The sequence below is a fragment of the Pezoporus flaviventris genome, unplaced genomic scaffold (assembly GCF_033815535.1).
Source record: "Pezoporus flaviventris isolate CSIRO_AGI_PZ_B2104156 unplaced genomic scaffold, CSIRO_AGI_Pfla_v1 ptg000007l, whole genome shotgun sequence".
Lineage (NCBI taxonomy): Eukaryota > Metazoa > Chordata > Aves > Psittaciformes > Psittacidae > Pezoporus > Pezoporus flaviventris.
In genome coordinates this window covers 68332377-68356063 of record NW_026892555.1, presented here as the reverse complement: position 1 = coordinate 68356063, position 23687 = coordinate 68332377, and the positions used below count along the sequence as shown (strand labels likewise).

Here is a 23687-nt window from a genome sequence, read left to right as displayed (position 1 = left end):
CCTATTTTAAATGAAGCATTTGGCGTTTTTGCAGACCAACCTTAAGTTCTAAGAAGAAAGCAGCAATTTAACCTATATAATGTTATAGCTGTCAAAGCTTATCCATGTTTGTGGACCTTGTGAGTAAATTTTTGAGAACACCCCCTTTATTCCAGCCTTATAATATGTACAAAATGGAAAGCATAATATTAAGACAAAGCGGCTAACATGCTTAAATTTCACATTTGAATGAGAAACTAGTACTAAGAAAATACAAGGGAGATCATCTCCCTGAAGTTACAGAAACATAGCTCTAAGGTAGAAGCAGGTGAAGGATCACCCAGATTACAAATACAGTTTAAACATGACAGCTCTAAATAGCATCAGGTGAGAGTTTTCAATTGACTTTCAGGAAAAAAAAGAAGAGCCAGCAGCACATTTATCTTTCCTCCATAACCATCAGTTTACTCTGGGGAAATCCAGAACCTTGCCAGGTCCCTGGATGCTCTAATAAGCACCAGATGCTGAAGAGACTAAAGCCAGGGTTTTTGAAAGAATTTATAGGTCGCCTAGAAGTGTAAACCCAGTTGTCCTCATTGCACCAACCCCAAACTATGTTCCTTGGAAATACTAAAAAGCCATCTGGACATAAGCCTAGGCAACTAGGTCTAGGTGGACTGGCTTAAGCAAAGGGGCTTGTCAAGATGACCCCCAAAAGTCCTTTGCAACCTCAACCACTTTATGAAACCAACTGGCAGAGAGACTGCTTTCTACTTTATTTCTGTTTCATTCACAGAAAGAGCGAATGAAATCCTGTAACAAGACCTCTAGCATCACACCAATTTTCTCTGGGATGGCTGAGTTTACCTCCCCCAACAGGCAGAATTTTGGATGCAGCAAAAACATCCAGGCACCCATACCACAAACTCCATCCTTTACCAATTTCACTTCCCACCACTAAAGTAACTCAGCTCTTCCCCACATTTCTATAGCCTCCTTACCCAATTACACAAGGCTTATGCTCTCTTCATAAATAAAGACAGAAGTATTTGTGACAGACAGGCAGGCACATACTCCCAGCCAGTTGCTACCAAAGGCAGACAGGTTTAGCTTTCTAAAAAATAAAACACATCCTTGAATATTCAACCAACCAATATCACTTGGAGTCCTTTCCACCATTTACCATATCAAGCCAGAAACCAACTGCTTCAAACACGAACAGTCTCTGCAAACTCACTTAAGTCTTCTATACTTCCACCCTGAAATCTTATCACTCAGACCTTGTCTATCATTAATCTGGCTCACACACAACCCCAAAACCTTAGACAGAAACAAGAAAATTATCAACAACATATTTTTCTGCTCTAAATTACTTCAACAGAAACTCTGCTATCATCAGCAGCTAGTAAGGTTACAAAATCAACCAGTATCCTTAAAGCCCACACTTTTATAAGGAGGGACCTACCCCCACATGGGAAGGGAGCCTGTAGTTAGGGCCCAGAGGGCACTAAATGGCTTTGATGGCCCTAACCATGCTCACCTGCCCCCAGTCCCTGGGGGTGTCTATTTAAGTTCAGGGGCTGCTTGACTTCTTTTGAGCTGGCTTACTTGTTCTTAGTGTTGCTTTGTGGCTTTCTAAATTGGTGCTGATTTTCTTGAATTGGTCTTGGATGTGATCTTTAATTTCACTTCCTACTGCTCATTAAGATGTAGGAGAAGCCTGTGGCTATCCTATCCTCTGCTTCTTCCCTGTTTAAGAGTTATTCCCTATTGGTAAGACTTGTATCTGTTTTATGCTCATCCTCAGTTCCTAGCTTGCTCTTACCAGCGGCTGATGAATTCTGTTGTCTTTGTATATGCTGTCATCCATATCTTACACACATCTGACTTAAGTGTTTGTCCTATGTATAGGCCAGAGACTGAAACAAGCTTTAGAAACTGCTACTAGAGGTGGTATCTTTATGCGTGAGTTAATCTATTGTAGGTCACTATGGATGCAAGGCATGTTCTCTGGTAGCTTCCCCCTCCCAAACCCATAGGTTCATGTACTGTGTATGTGTGGCTTACATGATTGGCTCCCACCCCACAAGTACTGTGTGGGGTGGTAGAAGGGTAGTACTGCACCCCTGTGCTGTGCCTGCTGTTGGGATTCTTCATGCCCTGTACTCCAAGGGGACTCTCTGAAAGGCCCGTTCCCCAGACAGCAGCATTATGCCAGTTCTTCCTCCTTCTTTTCCTGCATGTGACTTCCATGTTTTACATGTCTGTGGTAGAGCCAAAGGCCAAACATCTGCTTACTGCTTTTTCACTTAACACAAGGAAGCTGAGAAATTTGCCGGTGGAAAGGCAGGGCATAAAATTTTAGGTACAAACTGCAAATACCATAAGATATCCCACTTGGCTGGCAGTGTTGCTGTGGGAGGCTGCAACTAAGAACATAAATGTGCTGTGCATGGGGCAGGAACGGGCTTATCATTTGATTATAACACTTATTTCTGGAAGATGTCAGTCAAAGAAAATATTACAATGTTGATTTTTGTATTACTTTAATTGGAACAGGTTGAGATGTGGAGCTGCTTGTTCCCACCCATGAAGAACAAAGATTTAAGAAGACAAAGGGGGGTGATTTAAGAGATGGGGGAAAGCATAAGAATGTAAAAACTGAGCTTACATCAATATTTTAAAGTATGGAAAAAGGTAGTAAAGCAAATACTAGTTTTCTTCGTTACATTCCTGGTGGTTTATGACTGTTAAGCTTCAGTTAATTAACATACCTAAGCAAAGATGTAATGTAAATACATTGTTAGTATTTTAAGTAGAAATTGCAAACAAGAAAATTGCTGCTATTTGTGTAGCTAAGTTTATTTTACCCAAAACATTTACGTATTTATTATAGCCTTACATTCTGAGACCAGTGAATTCTCACATATCAACTCCAAGTGACATGAAAGAATTAATTTCTGCCAGTGGCAATCTGGAACACCAAATTCATTAAGTAGTGTCAGTGCCAGCATTTTTAGTACCCTTAACTCCATGGTAATTAATTGCAACACTAACTTGACCTAATAGCACAATTGCAAATGTGCTGGATATTCCACACTTTTTTTTTCTTCCAGCACTCAAATACTTGTGGTTTTTCTTCAGAATGTCCTGGAACAAACATCTGTGGCATGTCTAGACCAGCACTTAGTATTGAATTCAGTTAACTCAAGTTAATTGGTAATCAATTAACTGGAGGTAAAATAGGACCAAACCCTTCACTCCAGGCATATTGCAATCCATTAGTCAACAGAAAAAGTCCTGCAGCCTGACTTGACATGACCCTCATCTTTTCTATTTAAAGCATAAGGTTCACTGAAAAATATTAGCATTTGTAAGTCAGTAGCAGAGAAGTTATTTTATAACAGTCCAGCATCTGTCTGTGAGCACAGACTGCCTTGAGGAGTAACTTTCTCCAGCTATAATGATCTCCAGGGTGTAAAACCAACGTTATTGTATGCAACTGGTCTGAAGAAATAACATGGTGGATGCATGTGGGGCTCATAGCTGTTTGTGAATGCACTGTATGGGAGCTAGCGGTTGATGCTGATGGTGGTGTTTGGCATCCTGGCTGGAGGTTCTGCTTCCCCAGCTGAGAGGTATGAAGGGCTGAAGGGCTCAGCAGTAGCTGGGGGGTATCACCAATTGTCAGGTGGTTGCTGTTGGGGGCCAGCTAGCCGTAAACAAGGTTCAAAGATCTCCCTGGAAATAGCTCTCGGTACTTGGGCTGTCAGTGTTTGTTTAATCAAGACCAGTGAAAGCGATCTCCAGAACTCATGGTCTCTGACCAGTTCCCTCCAGCAGAGAGGCACATCAATTACTGCAACTGCGCTGGCTTTTCCTTCTGTAATACCACATTGTTTCCTGGCATTCATTCTGTCGTGTGCTCTTCAGTGGGTCCTCTGGTGTTCAGAAAACCTTTTCAATTGAGAAGGGATTGTACTTCAGCAGTATTTTTGTTTATGCCTACCAAGCGTGCTGAGAACCCAGATCTTTGCTTTCGCTCTTATACTCTGAGGTGAGCTAATCCCAGTGACAAGATGCTGCCTGATCATCTTGTGGGAATCACTAATCCAAGGGCTGTGTTCACAGAAATGGTAACAGTGCTGTTTACGTACTATACACAGAAATATACACGAATGTAAGGTCTCTGCAGCTCTAACAATGTGAAAGACTGAAGATTGAAGCAGTCATTTCAGCAGAAATGGAATAACTACACTGGTGTGAGTCTCCTCAGTAATACTACAGCTGCATACGCAGACCTATCTACTTATGCTGCTGCAATGATCTTATTTGAAAAGCAAAAGTTTGCACGCAAGTATCCCTGTGCGCAATAACTACATCTTTTGAGTTTAGAGACTACCTGATTTATTTTTAGGACTAAAATCTGTTCTCCAATCACTTTGACAAAAACAAATCAATGTTTACAAGGAGAGGTAAAGTTATGCATCTAGTATTGGAAAACCTATGCAAGTTTCCACGTTCAAGCTACGTATCGCAGTTAGTTTTTTTATCCTTTGGTAGCCTGAACTTGATACAGCCACTAGAAGAAATATGTACAGCTCAGTTTTCATTAGCTCTTCAGCAGCAAGCTTCAGCTAGGCACCAGCTGTAGTGCTAAGCGATAATGTGGTGGTTCCTTATGCTTCAGTTATTTGCCAGATCTCATTGCATTGTTTTGCTAATGCATTCAGCTTTGACTTTCTCTCTGCACAGGGAGTGCTGGGGTTGTCTTTCTAATTTCATGACCCACAGGATCCTCAAGCTGTTTTCTGAATAACTGCTGGAGGTGCAACAGCAGTTGGTAGTGGCTGAGGTTGTCAAGCCTGAGGTTAAGCTCCGGGAAACTATATTTAGATACTTCAACAGGTGGCCTGATGTACGAAAGTGCTGAGCCTGCAAGCTCCTGCTCAGCTACTTAGATACTGAAATCCACAGACCAGCTGAGAGGGGTCAGGACCCCTCAATGTCCAGACTTGCATTAAGTGCCTGAGTCTGATTACAGGAACATAGTACAGAGTCTTTTCTTCATATTCTGCCTACTGTGTATTTAGGCTTAGAAGTAGTTTTATCTACATGGTCGTTATTTTCTTTATTGTTGCAGAAAAGCTGATGCATGATATCCTCCATCAGTTCTATGTTCCTCATGAAAGCACAGACTCATGAGTCAGTTTGGTGGCCAGTTCCCACTGTTAACACTCTGGGGGGACCAGCTGTTTTCACCTCTCCTTTAGAAAATAATCAAATAATAAAATCCAGAGTTGATTTCTACTCAGTCTGTGTTTCCTGGTCAAAAGATAAGATACCTTAGTTTTACTTTGTGCAAAATAATTTCTGACCCCTGTTGGGATGGCTGATGGGTTACTGCTCACCCCCCTACAAGTTTTGAAGTCTGGGCATCTATTTCTGCTCACAGTGTGCTGAACACAACTCTTTGGAAGAATGTCATGGAATGAGAGTCTGTCCAGCCACACAAATTCTGATGATCAAAGTATTCTTTATCTTTACATAATTTTCATATGAAATGTGACAAACTACTCCATTTAAACTGCTGTTAGCACTGACACATCTGCATGAGATATTTCCATGTAGCTGAAATGGCATATTTTAATGACATCAACATTCTTCAAAAAAACAACAATCAAGCTTCTTGCTGAATTCCTGAGTGTTTGAATGAATCTGATTTTAGTCTGTTATTGTTTTCCTCATGAATGTTACACATAAAAATGCTTTTTGATACATAATACAGCTGTTGAAAGCTTAGTGATTTTTTGGCATGTGTCAGTTTAGGCCATTATACCTTGCAGACTGTTCATAACTCCTAGACAAAAGCTAAATACTACTTTATCCAAATTTCTTAGATGTGGCCATTGCTTGGATCAGAAACTCCCTTGTTTGGTCTAGAGGCAGATCTGAATGGGGACCAATCCAGTGCAAATCAGTGCTGCCCAGATTCTGAAATCAAATGAACAACAGACTTTGGCTGTAGTGAATAATTAAATAAATGAGCCTAATGTTCCCCGCCAGTGTTGGTTTTGGCTTATTAATTGTGTGTGTGTGTGATCCCACGACCCACATTTCACTGCAAGGAGCAACCCCCTTGCTGGCAGTGTGTAGGGCTGCCTCCCTGGGAATGGGCTGCCTCCTGCTTTGTTCTCCACTGAACAAACACCCCATTCCTACTGTATTTAGTTTAACACCCCTATATAAGCAAGCTCTGGATTAGACCTTCTGTTTGCAAGGCTAGCTTTAAACCAAGTTTGTTTTCTCTGATTAATCCAGATTAATAAGAGATTTGCATTTTGTGTCATTCCTCATTAGCTACAAAGCCCATTAGGATGTATTGCTTGCTATGTGATTGCAAAGATCCCACAACGATACTTGCTGATCATGGGCTCAGATACAAGGATATTCTTTATGATTAAGCGCCATGGATTTTCTAATTGTTTTAATACAATGCCTCTGCTTTCTCATACTTTTACATTCAGTTGACAGATTGGCTCTTTAGCTTCATGGTTATTAGCTGCCTTTAACCTTGCTTTACTTTCAGAGACAGCAGGTAGAGCAAGCATAAGAATATATCCGTCCTAGAACAATCGTATCCATACTCTGCTATTACTCTTGATTTGCATCACTTTTACACGAATATTCAGGCTTTTTTTTCTTTTCTTTGCTTCAGCTTTGTAACAAGGTAATTCTCAGCAGGTTTGCACAAGCTCGTATTTTTTCCTTTTGGGGCTGAACTCTGCGGTCATGGAATCTGCATGGAATCATGACTGCAGATATCCTTCCAACATGGAGCTGAGATTCTGCCCTAAGAAAGGAACGCAAAATTATCACCTATCGAATGCTAAAAAAGCTTTTTTTTTTTTTGGGGGGGGGGGGGTGGGTCAGGGGTGTGTGTGGAAGAAATATGGCCATGTCAATGTGGGTATTCCAGTATTCCAAACTGGTTTTGACTAATAAAATCCGAATGATGGACTGTCTATTGACTTGAATGCCACAGAACAAAACACTGGTTCATTGTTGCAGGTATCAGTCACCAACCCAATACTTTCCCCTTGTGTAGCATTCTGTCATATAAAATCTGTATACTGTGCAAGTATCATACTTCATCTGGGAATATCCAGAGATGGCCTGACTGCAGCAGCATACGGCACTGAGGGTGCAGATGTTGGGGCAGTATTTACGGCTATTGCAGTGCTGAAAATGAGCAGTTTCATGCTGACCGATATGCTGAGTTCATCAGCCTAAGTCATGTATCCTGCTGGGAATCAGGACTATCCCTGTCTTTATCTATGTCTTAGCTGAACTTCATTGCTGGCTTTTCCTTTAACAGGAAAGCTGTCTGTGATCCTCCTCAGCCATATGTGCTTCATCCGTGATCTCACAGACTTACTCTGGCTGCAGCCTCATTAACTTCCAATGCTCACAGCCTCACATGCGTTTACTTGGGGGGCTCAAAAGGAGAGGTAGGGCAAGGTCATTTTCTCAATCTTGATTACATGGTTTAGCAGGAGCTGCACAAGTCTATTTGAACACAGTGGCCTTGAGCAAAAACTCCCTTATCTCAGCAGAGATCCACAGGTTATTTGCACTGTTCAGCAGCCAAGGGAGGGAAAATCAAAAGTTAAGAAATTAAACCTAAAAGCTTTTCGTAGAGATAAGATTGAGAAATACCTTTCTACAGTGAAGGATTAACAAGCAGAGGGCAGTATGCTGATGCAAATGCGTTTCCAACCAGAGGACATTTTCAATATTAATAATAAAATATTATTTAAAAATAATGTTTCATGAAAATAAAATGTCCTTCTAAATTAGGTGTGTCCATTTGTACCCCTTGCCTCAAATGCCAGCAGATTGCACTTACTGGCTGAGGACCAGCCAAGCAGCATTACACATTGCAGGTTTGTTTTGGGGTGCTTTCAGAAGGGTAAAAAGGGGGAAGCAGTGTCACATTAAACCATAGGTTTTAATGCCTTCTGGCTGAACAGTTCAAGTGGTAAGCTGGATTTGCTAGTACCCAGGGGAGTTTTAGGAATAGCATGAACTAAACAACCAGCTCCTTTAGGGGCTACCTTTCTCTTGATTAGAAGTGCTGTGACTATTTGATAAAAGCAGACACTAATTTCAAAGTGAGATGATCTGTTTGTGAAGTGCTCAGATGAGTTAGATTTTGCTATCACTCTTCCTTGTTAGGAGTTAAATTTTAGCATTGCTGATCCTACAAACATTGCCCCCACCTTCAGCTCAAAGCCTGTGTAGTCCACCAGGATAAAAGACTTGTCGCATGAATAGAGTATTCCCAAGTTTTGGGCCCAGAGCATACCAGAAGCTTTCTAATATTGAGTTCCGGCTCATGTCAAGAAGGCAGATGTGCCACCTTCTGCCCTAGGCAAGGGCAGCAGCGAAGAGCCTGTTGGCGAAGAAACTGTTGCTTGTGACCATCTGGCACTGCCAATGCCTCTAAGTGAACTGTTGGAGAAGAGCGTTTTCTTTCTTAACACAATTCAAGGAGACACACAGGCAGCCTCTATGCTGGCTTGCTGGTTTGTTTTCTTTGCCACTTAGAAGAAGTCCAAAGGTCTGAGTTGAAAAGTAAAATCCAAAGGCAAACTCCATAGCTGACTGGTCTCAAGTGGCACAGGTCTGAGTATCAGGCCTGCAAGCTTTAACCAGTAGAACAGGTTTCTATCCATCCGAAGTATACAGGGATGCCTTCCTGTTTCTTCAAGGAAAGAGAAACGGACATTTTCTGAGTTGCAAGCCACCTCGGGCTAAAACCTAGGTAGAAGACATTTTAAATTCACAAAACAGAAAACAGCTGGCTGGCCTGAAGGCAACAGCATTCTTGTCCCATTCATCCCTCAAGCAGGAAATTTTAACTAAGAATCCTAGTGAGAAATTATTTTACAGGTCTCCAAAAAGCCAATGTTCAAAATGGCCACCTGCAGCCCGAGCAACACATTAAATTGCTCCCGTAAGCATGGGATATGCACGAGTTCTCTGTTTGTCTATGCATACAAATATTTATGATCACATTTATGTGCACATTGGTGTACACAAGAGAGATGAGGTAAGACCAGTCTTTCAAACAAATTATCCAGAAAACCTAAAATATGCAATGTGTATCTGCTATACATTGGAAGAGGTTCTATTATGTTCTATAGTAACTGTGCCCATTCCAGGAACATATCGTGATTTGACCCTGAAGAGTTAGATGAAACTCCTGCTCTGTGTAAACCAGGGGCTGAAAAAGCAAAAAATTAATAAATAAAAACATTTGTATGCATAAACAATGGGATGGAAAGTAATGCAGAAAATATTACAATGGCTTTATGGAGACGGTTTCTTTTTACTCTTACAGTTCTGTGTCCAATTTTCATTTTCCACTCCCCAAAATATAAGCCAAACCTACAGCATGTTCAGAGATAGACTAAAATAATAGCATAAGAATGTAAAGCTTCTACCTGAAGAGAGGAATAAAATATTAGTTTTGTTTATTTTACAAAGGAAGTGAATAAACATGAAGAGGATAAAACTATTAAAAACAATGAATGCTGTAAAAAAAAAGAAGGAAAAATATTACTGTATATGTAGTTGTCTTATAATGCAAGATTTAAAAAAAAAATAAAATAGGTGAGTCCCAAAATTATATTTATCTTGTGGTATTCATTGCTGTAAGACCACAGGGAGGTCACATATATCCCGGTATTCAAGAAAGGAAGGAGTGATTACACTCATATAAGAACATATGGACTTAGAAAACTGTATTGAAGAAGAGCATTTAAAACTAAAGCTGTTGTGGAAAACACAAAATCATTTGCTAAATTGTTTGTATCATTAAAATAATATGTACAAATTATCTTGCCTTTTCTTATGGTGAATTCTCTTGCTCTTCACCCTGGAGTAAGGTGATATTGGTAATTAGGCCTAATATTCTTCTGATTTAATTGTCCACAGAAAGCTGTTTATTACCTTGTGTTTACAAAATTAGTAACATGTAATTTTGCACTGAGTATGTTTATATCTGCATAGGACCCCTTATGTCAACATAAATGATGCTGCATTATTTACAGTCACTTCACATGTTTATAGAAGTTGATAGGAATTTTTTTTTCAAGGAGTTTTTTTCAAACCACAAATATATTTATTCTTGGTCCAAGCTTGGAATACACTTGTTGGATGTGTACACACTGAGTGGGGGAAGCAAATTTTAATTAGCATTTTACTTAGCAGCTAATTAATCTAAGGTGTAAAAACTGAACTGAAAAGATGAGTTTTAAATGAGATGAGTTTTAAATGCCATAGAAGCTCACTTTGTTGATAAACTGTCAAGCACACCTTGAAGCATTTGTGGTCTTCTCCCATAAACACTTTACCCTTGAAACACGTTTATTTTAACCTTCCAAATTTCTAGATCTACTTGCATCAAATGAGCATCTCCAATACAAAGTGGATACCCAAAATGCAAAATGGCAAACTGGCTTTTCTCCTTCAAAATTTATTTTATACAAACCAAAAAAGGCAAAATTCAGTACTGCCTTAGGAGATATAAAGTGAGGTGATAAGAATTAGTTAATTAGTGGGTTAATGTTGATGGTAAGATACAAATTAAAGCAAATTTCAGGTCCTCAGATTTCAAACTAAAGTGTGCTGCTTCCCTCAAGGAAAGGATGTTCTTACTTACATTAGAAAATACTTTAGAAAATGAACTGTGCCTTGATAGTTTTTCAGAACTCCTCAGTTATGGTCACGTGCCAACAAATGGCTACCACATTCTTCTATTCAACTGTAAAAGCAATAAAGGTCATCACAGCTACAGCATGTCTGTGAGCAGGTTGCATTATCACCATTTCCTTCTTCTTGTTAGTCTTTTTAACAGTTTAACAATAGAAGCTTTCTGTACAAATGGGTGTGAAACAGGAGCTTTTTTGGCTGAGAAGAAAATTAATGAAACAGTAGTGACATAAAATTCTATCTGAAAATAGAATTTGCTTGCTAAATAATATAGGCCTTGTTAGTCCTTAGATCACTGCATACACTGCTGGATGTAATCCATGGCAGTGTCTTTGCATTTCCCAAGAAAGGCTGATTAGCTGAATTTTATGGTGAGATATCAAACTAACAAGATATCATTATCTTTGATAAAATCAGTGTCAATTTATATCAAAATTCAGATGTCAAATTATAAGCAGAAATTTCTGCTTATCTGCTGTTTGTGGGGGTTTGATTTTTTTTTTTTTCAGTTCATGCTCTCTTTTATAATGGTGAAGAAGGATTGTGCTTTGTTCTTTATCCGTCTGAAATGAATTTATCAACTTCCATTGCCAAGTCAAAAACCCAACCAGTTTGAACAATGCTTGGGCAGCGAATGACTTAAATTATAGAGGGGTCTTTACAGAATTTGCCATACCAGGACAGACAACTGGTCCATCATAGTCTCATCTTGCTTCTGGAACTAGTCTTTGCCTCATATCCTCTCTGAAGACAAAGTTCAGGAACCCCAGTAACCGCTGTGCTGTTATGCATTAGTATGCAGCATGCACCACAGAATGAGAAGGAAAATGAAGAGAGGTGAGCTCTGTCTACACTCTTCCCTAAAATGATCTTGTCAAAATGGATCAAATGTCTTTTCAACTCCAAAGTCAGACTGTGTTAGAATATAGCCTAGTATATTTTCAGTAAACTCAAAATGAGGAATCCAGAACAGAAACAAAAAAAACTTGTAGCCAACTCCTTCTGCCATGTTCCTGCAGTGTGGAGTCAGACCTTGCTTCCAGTATTATTTGCAGTCCGTTCAGTAACTTTCTGAGTTGCAGAAAACTCTGCAGCCGGCCCTCTGTTCCTTAGCAGGTTTTCTTTCTAGGCTTCTGTGGCCTAATGCAGAACCCACTCCCTCCGAGTGTGATCTGCAGGATCTGAGGTCTCTCCTGTGCACCTCACTCTCTGCCTTGCCATACTTTTCAAGCTGTGCAAACTACTCCCTCTCATCCTAAGCAGCCACTTCCAGGAAAGGAACAGCATTCACGTCCCCTGCAGGAATCCACCCAGCTTTTTGCTTTTTAAAAGGAGAATAATGAAAAATGGACAGAAAATCTATAAAAGACACATCACAGTAATGAAAGGAGGACTTTGATTTGAAGCTCAGTTTTCTGTCTGATTTTAATGGCCAGCTCTGGAGAATCAGTCATGGTTTCAAAAATCACGTATGGTTACAGTCCGATAACATTACAAATGGTAAAAGATCCTGCAAGCAGAAATAGCTATTCTGTGATGCCTTGTGTCCTCAGCAAACCCAAGGACACCTATGTCCTCAGACACCTTAGGCATGTTTGTGACCCTACTGACACCATAGGCTAGAGAGCTTGAGCACTTACAGTTAGCTGGAATTTGATAAAGCACGGGTGGTCCTTGGTTGGAAGTTTGATGTTTAGGGTTATTAAGAGTAAACAGCAGGAAGCATTCCCTTTAGAATGAGAGAAGACTGGTTTATACAGGCTCACCTCTTACTCGCTGAGGCACTTAAAAGTGAATGAATCCAGTGGCTCAAGGGCTTGCGCGAGAGATCTCATGATTTAGCCCTGTAAAGGCTGCCTCAGTAAAATTCCATTGCAACGTTAAAGTCACCCCCTGCAGAGTCTCACTGTGCATTTTTCCTCCTCCTCTGCACAGCCTGGTGTTAGCTACAGAGCATCCATCCAAGCTAAGCTGAGGTGACTGTCAGCTGTGCTCTTAACACTTAGTGTTCTTAGAGGTTTCAATATCTGGCTGTAGGAAGCTTGGACTTGCACAGCCAACAGCGGTGGTTAGTTTTGACTTCATCTCATGTCTGGTAACACTACATCCATAAAACAGGGGTAAAATGACTTCCTCCCTGCAGAGGAGCATTGTGACAATAAATTAATAAATTGTTGTGAAGCATTCATCTGTTACAGTACTGAGCACTGGTGGAAATCTCCTGAGGAAATTAGTTCTGTCATCAGGACAGGGTTTAAGTAGCATGCAATGGATATGGCAGGAGGCCTTGAGCATTAAACGGTGAAGGTGAAATAAAATAACTGTGTGCATGAATTAAGTCCCCTTGCCTTTGTGCTGAAGGAGGCAGGAGTTCTCTAAGAGACTGCAAGTGTGCTTGTGAAACCGAAGACTGTTTAAATGGCACTGTGCTGGGTGCACCTCATAGAAACCTCACTTTTCCACCGTTTCACCAGTGGTTACATCTTTGAGACCTGGCTGCCTCAGGGGAAGACATCGCACAGAAGAAGGTAAACTCTGTAGGACAACTGTCAGAGTATCTAACATTCCTGCGGTGGTATGACTATAGATCCAAGGCTTGATTTTCACAGATCTGTGCAGGATCTTTGCACATTGACTGATCTGGGTATTGTGCCCCTCAAACTCACCTTCACTACCAAACTACAGTATTAGCCAGTCTTAGCAGCATACTACATTACTTCATATACAGTATTTACCAGCCACCAAAGAGAACAATTTTCAATAAGAAACAAAATGAATGTGTGATCACCCAATTAAGTTTTGATTCAGACCACTGACAATCTTGGGGGCCATCACGAGTCCTTAGCTCCCAAAGTAAAAGTTTCCTGTTAAGTTAGGCTCTTGTGTGGACATTTTCTGCGATCCAGTCGTATGATATACAGTTCAGTTCCTACTGCATACAGTAGAAAACCATTTTTATAAACAAAAGTATCATATTAGAGTTGTATTCTTGATCTGCCAGTTCCTCAGTTTCCCCATCTGTGGGGCAGGAATAAGCAGGCAATATTTAATGTCAGCAAAGAGCTTTGAGATCCTTGGATGAAAGAGGCTGAAATCCACATTGTTATTCTTGGTCTCATGACAGACTGGATTTCACTTGCACACCATTATTTTGAGAAGTGTGTTAGGTTATTTGCCTGTCCACGCTAACAATGAAGATAAATCACGCTCCACACTTCACTATGAGAATGAAGCGTTATTTACAGGTTATAGTGTGGATAAGGCAGAAATACTGTTCCCATCACTACAGTAAAGGATCTGTCAGCACTTTCCTTACCATGCTTTAATTCCAGTGGTTTGCAAGCCCATTTTGATTACTGTTACCAACAGACTGCTATTTTCCAGCTTTATTAATGTTAAATAAATAAATCATGGAAGGTAAAATTGCTTTTGTTCTCCCATAACTAAAATTGGCTTGAAGTTGAAAGAATGAAATTTGGAAAGCACTTCAAGTTGTCTGACAGAGAGGGATAAAGAAGATAAAGGATGGGCCACTTCACATGCTTACACTGTAATCTTATGATCATGCATCTAGATTTGTATTGACATGATGTTATACAGGAAAAAACTAATAATCCTGTGGAGCTATTCCAATTGCTCCAGTACATAGTATCATTTTTTAAAACTGCTTAAATACATATTTACATTGTGTCTGGGTGGTCCTTGGGTTAGAGAATATGCTTTCAATAACTTTCCATCAAAAATAAATTTTTATTTTTAATAAAAAAGGGGAAATTAAAGACAAAAAACTATGTTATTTCAACATTCAGGTTTCAACAATAATGAAATTCAAATTTAAGCTTGACACAGCATCTGAACTCCTTCAACAATGTATTTTTAAGTAATGCCAATATTGGGATGAGTTAAGAAGAATAAATCAACCCTAATTGAAAACTCCTAAGTTATGTTTCATTCCTGAAAAATGTGTGCATGTGAAGGATTTCCCCCCCCCTTTTTTTTTTTTTTGTAGAATGAACTTAGGAGCTTAAAACTGTGAACTTTACTTGATCATGTACAGGCTTTGAATTTTGGAAAGCGCTTGTGGGATGGACTTAAGGATCCCAAGGTCAGTAAGTAACACAGCCCATCTCAGTTGCCTACTCCAGGAGGGGGACTCACTACTCCATGATACAACTGAAGGCAGAAGGACAACAGCCTGGATTCCCAGAGCTCCTGAATGCTGATTTTGTTCTGTGTGACTGAGGAAAATGCTCTCTCTCACTCGGAGAAGGCCTCACCACCTGTGAGGAGGAATGGGGTAGGACAACCACACATACTGTTCTTGTCATGTATCTGATTGTCTTTCCAGATGCAATGCCCATAGTGCCTCATGCCACGTACCTCTGACAGGCAGTATCTTGCTGTTTGCTTGAATTTTACTGTGCGTTAAGGTCTTTAGAAAGCCATCAATGTTCACTTAAAAGGCTGCAGGGGGACAGCAAGGAGGCAAGTTGCCCGATTGCCTTGTTTTAGCTGCTGCACTGAATAAATGTAATTTTGTAAGAGAAAGGTGAGAAGAGGGAAATGGAGAGGGAGAAGGAGAGCGGAGAAAGAAAAGAAAAATAAGAGGGAAAGGGAAAGGAGAGGAGAAGGAAAGGGAGAGGGAGTGCTGCTGAGAAATGGGGTGACACAACCCATAGGCCCTTTTTTTTTTTGTCGGAGCTGAGGTAAAAGAAGAAAGAAGTGGATAATACATTGGCAGTGAAATGTCTGAAATGGCAAGACTGCTAAAGTCAAGATGGATTTTGAAACTCTGAAGCTGTCTTTATGATAGATGCTCTTTTCTGAAAATATGCCTAACTGCTGGCCAAACTGAATAATGACAAATTAGTCCCCAGAATAACAGAAACAGAAGGACAGATCACGTGTGGACAGAAATCCCCTTTTTCTCCCAGCGCTGACCAATACTCCCAAACCAGTAATCATTTTGGGAGGAAACAGTTGCTTCATGCCAACACTATGATCTAGAGGTCATGCTTTCTTGCTTAAGACACATATCTGTGATAAATCCCCTGTTTCTCACAGTGCTCCTGTCCCACAGCCCTCTCTGTGAAGGATCAAAGGATAGGCAATCATAAACCCTGTAAAGTATGGCACATGCTCCTAGGTAGGTAGATGCTCAGCGTGTGGAAATGCAGCCATTCCCCCAGAACAGTGAGACCCTTCATTCTCTGTATTTCACCTGTAACTTATTTCATGGTCCCTCTTCTACACCCCACTCCTCTAAGGGTGCCCTAGGGCACGTGCACCCCTGATTCCCATGGGTGGGGTTGCAGACCTGGCAGCACAGTGCATATTCAACTCGGACAGTGCAATGCTGAGGTCTGTGCCTGCCCTGTGCCTTCATCCACATCTTCCCCTGTGAGGAGAGAGCAGGCCTAAGGCAAAAGGACAGCAGAGCGTGAGACCTGGCAGCTTCTGTTGTGTCCTGCCCAGCGCAGAGATTCCATCTAGGCCCAAAGTGCTGGGAAGCCAAAAGGACTCTGGGTTCATACAACCATAATGGCAAAGAGAGTTTTGTACAAATACAGAGCAACCCACCTAATAATCCTGATGGAATGCCCAGGTTTCACGTCAGCTTCTCAACATTTTTTTTTTTAAGCTGCTTTTTGAAACTGTGTAAATATTACACTAAAGATTTAGGACACTTGAGGTGTCTGTGACAGCAAGGTACAAGCATACTTCTAAAGGAGGGGCGTGACCCTGCGCATCCCCTCTGTGCGCTGATCCCCGCAGCCCCTCTCCCCCCAGCAGCCGTTATTCAGCCCTAAAGCGAACATCTCAGCCCTCCGAGGGAAAGGGAGAGGCGCTGCGCGGGGACGCTCCTTCCCTCCCACTCCCCTGCCGCTGCAGGAGAGGTTAACGGTCCGGCCTGCTGAGCATTCCGGGAGGATCATCCTTCCTGTCCGGTGATGGGAGGTCTCCTCAGGCCGGGAGGAGACGGGAGCCGCCTGGGCGCCCCTGGGGGCGGCGCCGCCGCCTGTGGCCGGGAGGGGGCACTGGCGGCCTCCGCCCGGTGCTGCCGGTGTGCGTGTGCCTGCCGCGGCAGTCCCGCTGCCCGCTCGGCGCGCAGCGGCTGGGCATGGAGGAGTTGCTGCTGCTGCTGCTGCTGTCGCCGCTGTTCTGCCCGCGCCCAGCGGCTCCGGCACCGCCTGCTCCTTCTTCGGCCTGAAGCGTGCCCGCACTCTTGGATCCCAGCGGGGAAGGGGGCTATGGGCCGCCTCCCCGAGGTTCGGCGGCTGTGAGGCGGCTGGCGCTCGCTCGGGAGCCGATAGGCTGCCGGCCGGCGGGCCAGCCAGGCTGCTGCTGCTGCTGCGGCTGGAAGGGAACGAGTGCCGCTTGCAGCCGGCGGTGGGCAGCACCTCGGTGTCGGTGACTTGGGGGTGCCGGTCCCGCCGTCCGCGCCGCCGCCGCGGCGGTGGATGGATGCGCCATGGCCACGCTGGTGTGCCGGGTGCAGCTGCTGGATGACACAGACCCCTTCAATAGCACCAACTTCCCCGAGCCCACCCGGCCTCCGCTGTACACGTTCCGGGAGGACATCCCGCTCGCCACACAGCTGGCCGGGGTGCACCGCCTCCTCCGCGCCCCGCAGAAGGTACCGCGGGAGGGGAGAGAAGGGGGTGTGTGGGGGGGGCATCGAGCGAAGGGCAGCGGCTTAGTCGCCGGAGCCCGGTGGCGGTGAGAACGGCCTCGGACCTTGCGCGGAGGCAGCCGGGGCTCGCAGCCCGACGGGGCTGCGCGGGAAGGGCTCCCGGCAGAGGGGCTGCCCTGCCGGTCCCCGTGTCCCACTGGCTTCTGCCCCACCGGCGCTATCGCGCGGTCCGGCAGTATAAGTATTCTCCTAAGTCCCGGGGGGTCGCCGGGCGGGCTCCCACCGCTGTGCTCCTGCGTTCCCAAACTCCTTCAGGGGCAGCTACCACCTCTGGTTAGCTGTAGCTGCTGTACGGTTTTCCTCAGGAGAAAAGAAGGCTCACCAAACCAAAGCCCTCCTTGGGTATTGAATGCTACATGAGTGTCCCTCGGTAGCGATGTCTGAATATCTGGGGATACTCAGGAATAACGTGTTGTTTGAGGACAGCCGAGATGTGAGGAGCACGGGTGCGCAGGCAGGATCCGATCTCTGCTGTGGTGAGGTTTAATGAGCTCCGCAGCTACAGCTAGGGCTTTGGTAAAAACAGCAGCGTGTCTGCTGCCCTTGAAACAATTGGTGCTACTAGTGCCTCCTGCCAAGAACTGCAGCATGTTACTGCCATGGCCTTTGACGAATCTTGACTATCTCTTCTTGCATACTTCTTCTAATACATGTGCTGGCATCTGCAGTTCTGCCCTTGAAGTCAGGCACCCGGGCATGATCCTTGAATTTTCAGTTTTGAAAGCAGTGCCATTGATTGACATAATAATAGTGTCCTTTCATTATTATCTTGCATCTGCACATTAGTTCTGCAGAGTGCACCAAAGAAAAAAGGGAAAATGTCCACTTATTTTTTCTTCCCAGAAGAAAACAAAGTTAAAGTTGTAAAACTTTTATTTGCTGTCTGATGAAGTGGGAAGAAAATACTCTCTTGACATCATTTGTTGTATTCTATCTTGCTCTTGGGAGCTTGCGGGAAGATGACAAAGAGCTGTGTGTGCCCTTAGATTTAAGGATATCCAAACCCCCATAAAAGTATTTCAGAGAAAAGCTCTTGGAGCAGACAGAAGTTTTGCATTTGTAGAAGGGTTTCTTGCATAATAGTTGCCAAGGATACAGCATCCAGCGAACAGAGCTCTGCCTGGCGCGCAAAACCTTTGGAAGCTCTTGGTGTGCTGGGTCAATTCTGTTTTCATGTGCTCAGTTGTCCCCAATTCAGAGACTGGTCCCATTGTTTTCAAGGGAGGCTATTTTTTTTTGGAGTCAGAGCTAATTAAAAGAAGGGCAGGAAGGATTCCGACACCTAATGATGTAAATAAAGAGATAGTTTAAAATCTGGATTTACAGTTAATTCAGCCTGATTTTCAAGGGTATTACACTGTGCTTTGTGTTTACTTTGCTTTTAATACCGAACCACCCCCTACTACCCTTATCCCCTTCCTTTCCCCCTTTAGTGTCTTAGGAACCACCTACAATCCATGGCCACTTCTATGTGTTTAACTCCTGCCCTGTGTTTCAGTGTGCAGTGTGTTTATCAAGTTTGATTGTTTGGAAACTGGGCTTGCAGACTTTGGTTGAAAGATGGCCTGATTATCTAGAGGTGCTGTAAACCTGGCTCTTGAAAGATAGCTACTCTGCTAAAGGCAAGAGTCCTGGCCCAGTGACTTAATCTGAGGTTCTGATTCCTGCAAGCGTTTTGTTTCTGCAGTTGTAATGATGTGGACAGGCTCATTGGAATCTGCTTATATGGTTACAGTTACCTTTGTGTTTGCAGAACCAGGACCTCTTCCAGAGTGCCTTGGTTGGCCTCTTGGCCTTCTAAAAAGGAGAGGAAAAAAAAAAAAAAGAAAAGCTTGATTAGACTTGTTTACCTTTACTAGTTACATTGAAAGCTTAGTTCTTTGTGTGCACTTGCAGTTGCTTTCTGTGTTTGGCATTACATCTTTGTGTATGTGATTTTGTAGAGCTAATTAATTGTGTTGCTTTTTAAGCACAGGCTTTTTCCATTTTCTTTTTTGGAGGTGGGGATATTCTTTCTGTAGCTTTTCCTCAAGACTGTATTCACCTGGTCTATAGAAGATTTTGCTCCATTTCTCCCAGAGATCAGGACAAACTTTGTGATCTCAGAGGAATGCGGCCGTCAAAGCAGAGCATAGGTTGAAATTCAGGTGTCAGTTCATGTTGACACATTTGGGTCTTCATTGTTTAATTACTTTGAAAATTAGTGAGCTAATGGATTGATGTTTCATTTAGTATCTTGATGGTGTCTAAAGCAAAATATCTTGGAGTAGGTTTAAGAGTTTATAGCTCAAATACATAGTAATGCTGATGTCTGAATCATTCCTGAAATCTTGTGGCCTTTCTGCCAGTGAGTTCAAATGATCAGTGCTAGTTTTCTTTCATCAGTTTTTAAGTTATCATCTTTTGACTGGGATGAACACTCACTTATTCTCTGAACAGTGCTGCCAACTTGCTGCTTTCAAATCACTGGTTTGTACATCTCATAGACAATGTACTGCTGTGGGATGTACTTGAGAGAGTGAAGTTAGTACCAGCTCACTTCAGTGGGTGTCAGATTTCACCATTACCCAGTTGAAATTTGTAGTGATAATGGTATTTTTGTAGTTAAAATAACTTGTGCATTGCAAGTCATTGTAAGTTAAATATTATAAACAATTATTAAGGAAAACATTTAAAACTCAAAAGAAAAATGCTTTGACATCCTGACCTGTTGCTGTATGTTGTTGATAGTTTATTTTGTAACCAACAAATGTTATAGCTTGACTGCAAAGGGCACCATTCATTTAGCCCAGTTCTCTTGAAGTACAACTGTTGATTTCATATGTTGGGTTTGTTAGGTGATCAAGTTCCATGAACACTGGCCAGGATGGGCTTGGCTTTACTGCCCTGAGTGCAGCAAGCATTTGGATGAGGTGGAGCACCTAAACCAGTTGACAGAGAAAACTGACAAGAAAGGTGTCTTCAATCCTCTTTTCATTTGGAATTAGTTGACTAATTGCAACTTCCTCCTCCTCATCTTGCCCCCCCCCCCCCCCCCCCCCCCCCGACTTCTCTCTGTGCACACATCTTTTGTTACCTCTGTATCTGGATGGAGCAGCTTGCTGTATCCTGGGTTGCACTCACTTCTGTTTTGTGTGTGTGGCATGCCCGCAGGCTGAACTGAGCCCCATTTCCCCGTGGCACTGCTGTGGGAAATGTTTACCTTGGATATCCCCCATGGGTTCAGGTTCCTCGGTGCTAGATGGTGCAATGCCATCTTAGTTGTTGATGCAATGAAGTACCATAAATTCTGTTATGAGATTTTTAGCCACATCTACAAATTCTTGCTGAGTAACTCATCCACATTGTAGAACTTCTGCTAGTTGCTTTTATTGATCTGACTGCCCAATGTACCATTTTGGATTTAGTCTTTACTGCTTTGTTTCTGAGGATTTTAGGGCTCTCTTACTGTTTGTTGTATGAACAAAAACTGGATCTAGTCTGGACTCTGAATTCAGATGTCCCTTTTGCCTATTTCTGTGAACCTTGGGAAAATTCAGAACTGGATCTAAATTTGTGGCTCAGGCCCAGTGCCAATAATGTGATTTGAATCTAATTTGGTACATTGGGTTTGTTGGTTTTGAATTGCTTTGAGTTACTTGATACTTATGACTTGCTGACACAGGGTCATTCAGGAGAGTGGAGATATATATATATATATATATATGGTCAATGTCAAGTGGTATGCTTTTTTTAGAGATCATCTTTATTGTAACTTATTCATCTAATTACAGCATGCTGAGTATGTTGTCATACTATGTTTTCACATCCTACAGTACTGTTCAGTGTTGGGGCAGTTCTGTAAGACATACACATTTGCAATAATATGGGAAATCACACTGTCTAATTTATTGAGAAAATGTAATTGAAATACTTTGTGTAATAATGGAAAACAACAAAAAAATCTCACAGTGTATACGGTATACTGGTGGTCATGATGGAAAGGGAAGATACAGTGCGATAAGAATAGTTGTTTTGACCTCCTGTTCCCTCTGAAAAAACTGAAGACAACTTCCGTGCTTAAATCTCTTCCAAGAATTTGTAATTAGGAAAAGTGTCATTCAAGAAACAGTGATACAAGCAAATAAATGCAATGAGAACTAGAGGGATCTGGGAGTTTCATTCATAGAGAAACCATACAGATTTCCATGTTCAGCTGCTGTGATTTAGCCCTAGATTAAAGCCAGGGCTGACTCTGGGCATGGTGTGATGAAAACTGGTACCAGAGGCTGTGCCATGGGGTCATGTCCTCGCATGGAGCTCAGTTCTGGCATTGAACTCAGTGCCAGGCTATATACTGGCATCAACCTCAGGTTTTCTGAGAACAGCAAATGTACCAACTGGCTCCTTTTCCCTGAGTTTCCTTGAAGCACAGTGGCATTACTAAATGCCTTGGTGCACAGAAGCTACGCAGAAGAGAGGATGGTTTATTTCCTGATCCTTCTGGAGGTAGTGGTAAACAGAGCAGCTGTTTTCTGAAGAGAGCATCTTTTAGTCATTATGCTCTTCATGGGAGCTGAAGAACAGAAAATGGAAACTGGAATACCTTCACTGTCCCAGGGAAAATGAAGCCACAGATAGGGGAAATTGGCTTATGTCTTCTGAAAGTGTTGTTGCTGAGGACTGGGGAATATTTCAGTTGAAGGCTATTAAGATGCCTAGGGCTTTCAAATTCTCCCTGAGGCAGGTGGACATTGGCCATTTTTTATCCTTCAAGAGAAGAGGAGATTTAACACAATGGTTATTTCCAGCAGGTTTCTGAAGTGTTCTGGATCTTGTATTTCTGCGGCCGACAAAAGCCCAGGCTTCAAGAGATTTGTGCTGTAGTGGCCTTGTGTGCTTGAACTTTCTAGGGAAGGGCAGGGGAGTAGGACCCAGCTCTGTCTTCTGACTGGAAAGCACAAACTACATAGGAGTCTTGTGTGAAACACACTCTCCTGGGGGAGTATAAACACCTGCCCAAAAGCACAGCTGTGAAAAGTGTTCCAATCTCCAGCAGCTTATTGTCTTCTGTGGTGTGGGCCATCAAAGGAGCAGAGATACCTGTACACCAGATACAAAGTAACTGTCAAATGCTGGGCTTTATCTCTGGCAGTTTAATGTCAGAGGTCTTTGAAGTTCTCACAAGGCTCTTCTGACAAGCTGTAGTTTGGGCAAGTTATAGTTTGGACAGGTTATAGTTCAGTTCGGTTGCTTGATGCAGGCTTAAAAGCTGTACTGTAAAAGCAGGGGGGCAGACCTATCCCAGAGAACTAATTCCTGAATTTGACACTTGTCACTCACAGGTCTCTCAATTTGGCTGCTCATAGCTCAAGAGTCTTCATGGAGCTCTGTGTAAAGAACTGTGGGAGTGAGTGTGCTGGTAATTCTCTAGGTGCTGCTGAATTGAAATCACAGATTGGTCAGATGGAGCCTCTGAAAACTTGCATCGCCATGTGTTTACTGGAGGTTTTGTATCAAACAAAGGAGATGAACAGGAAGAAGTTAGACCTTCCTGTTATTGTACCCCAGGTCTTGTGCTTACAGTTAAAAATTTGGATGTTTTCTTTCAAAACCAGTTGTAGATACCTCCTTTCTTTCAATCCTTTCAAAATTGTTGTATGAAGGTTGCTAATGGTTTCAGTTAGCAAGAGATGAAAACTGTTTCATTCTGTACGTTGGTGGAGGAATCGTCAGAAAAAGACGGGGAAACTGGCATGTTGCAATTTCCTTTTGTTCGTGTGTTGTCCAAAATGAGAACAGAAGTTCTAAAAACTTTCAAGAAGAGTTTTCTGTTTCCAGTGCTTGCCCAGCCATCTTATCTTACCAGTCATTAGGGTTTAAGTAAGAGTTCCTTTTCTTTCTGTTTGATCTCACTCAGTGGGTTTTGAGGAAGAATACTACATCTTTTGTGCAACTGTATGCAAGGCAGTAGGGCTGTAAGTCACTCATCCATCATAGCACCTGTGGTGCTACTTTGCTTTTCAGTCCTCTTTGTAGGCCATAATTCTGCCAGGACAGGTTGGTACCTCTAGTCTGAAAGTATCATGTATTTTTCAGTGACCCTGAGTGGTCTGGGCTGGGGCTATACACGTTCTTTGGTAAGCGGTGTTTCAGTAGGCTGTGCCCCTGTGCTAAGATACTACTTTATTACCGGCTCACAGGAAAGAGTGCCAGCTACTATACCTCTGTCATCACTTTCCACACCACCTGGATT

The 23687-nt window shown here is 42.5% G+C and overlaps 1 protein-coding gene across 13 annotated transcripts in view; it reads left to right on the top strand.

Moving 5' to 3' along the window:
• Positions 1 to 16878: 16878 nt before the first annotated feature.
• The window catches only part of FHOD3 (formin homology 2 domain containing 3), a 373977-nt gene continuing 367168 nt past the window's right edge, over positions 16879 to 23687 (top strand). For all 13 annotated transcript variants that reach the window (XM_061449104.1, XM_061449103.1, XM_061449102.1 and 10 more), the window contains exon 1: positions 16879 to 17395. In XM_061449104.1, the coding sequence (XP_061305088.1) occupies positions 17231 to 17395 (165 nt within the window). In that variant the 5' untranslated portion in view covers positions 16879 to 17230. The remainder of the gene's footprint in view (positions 17396 to 23687) is intronic.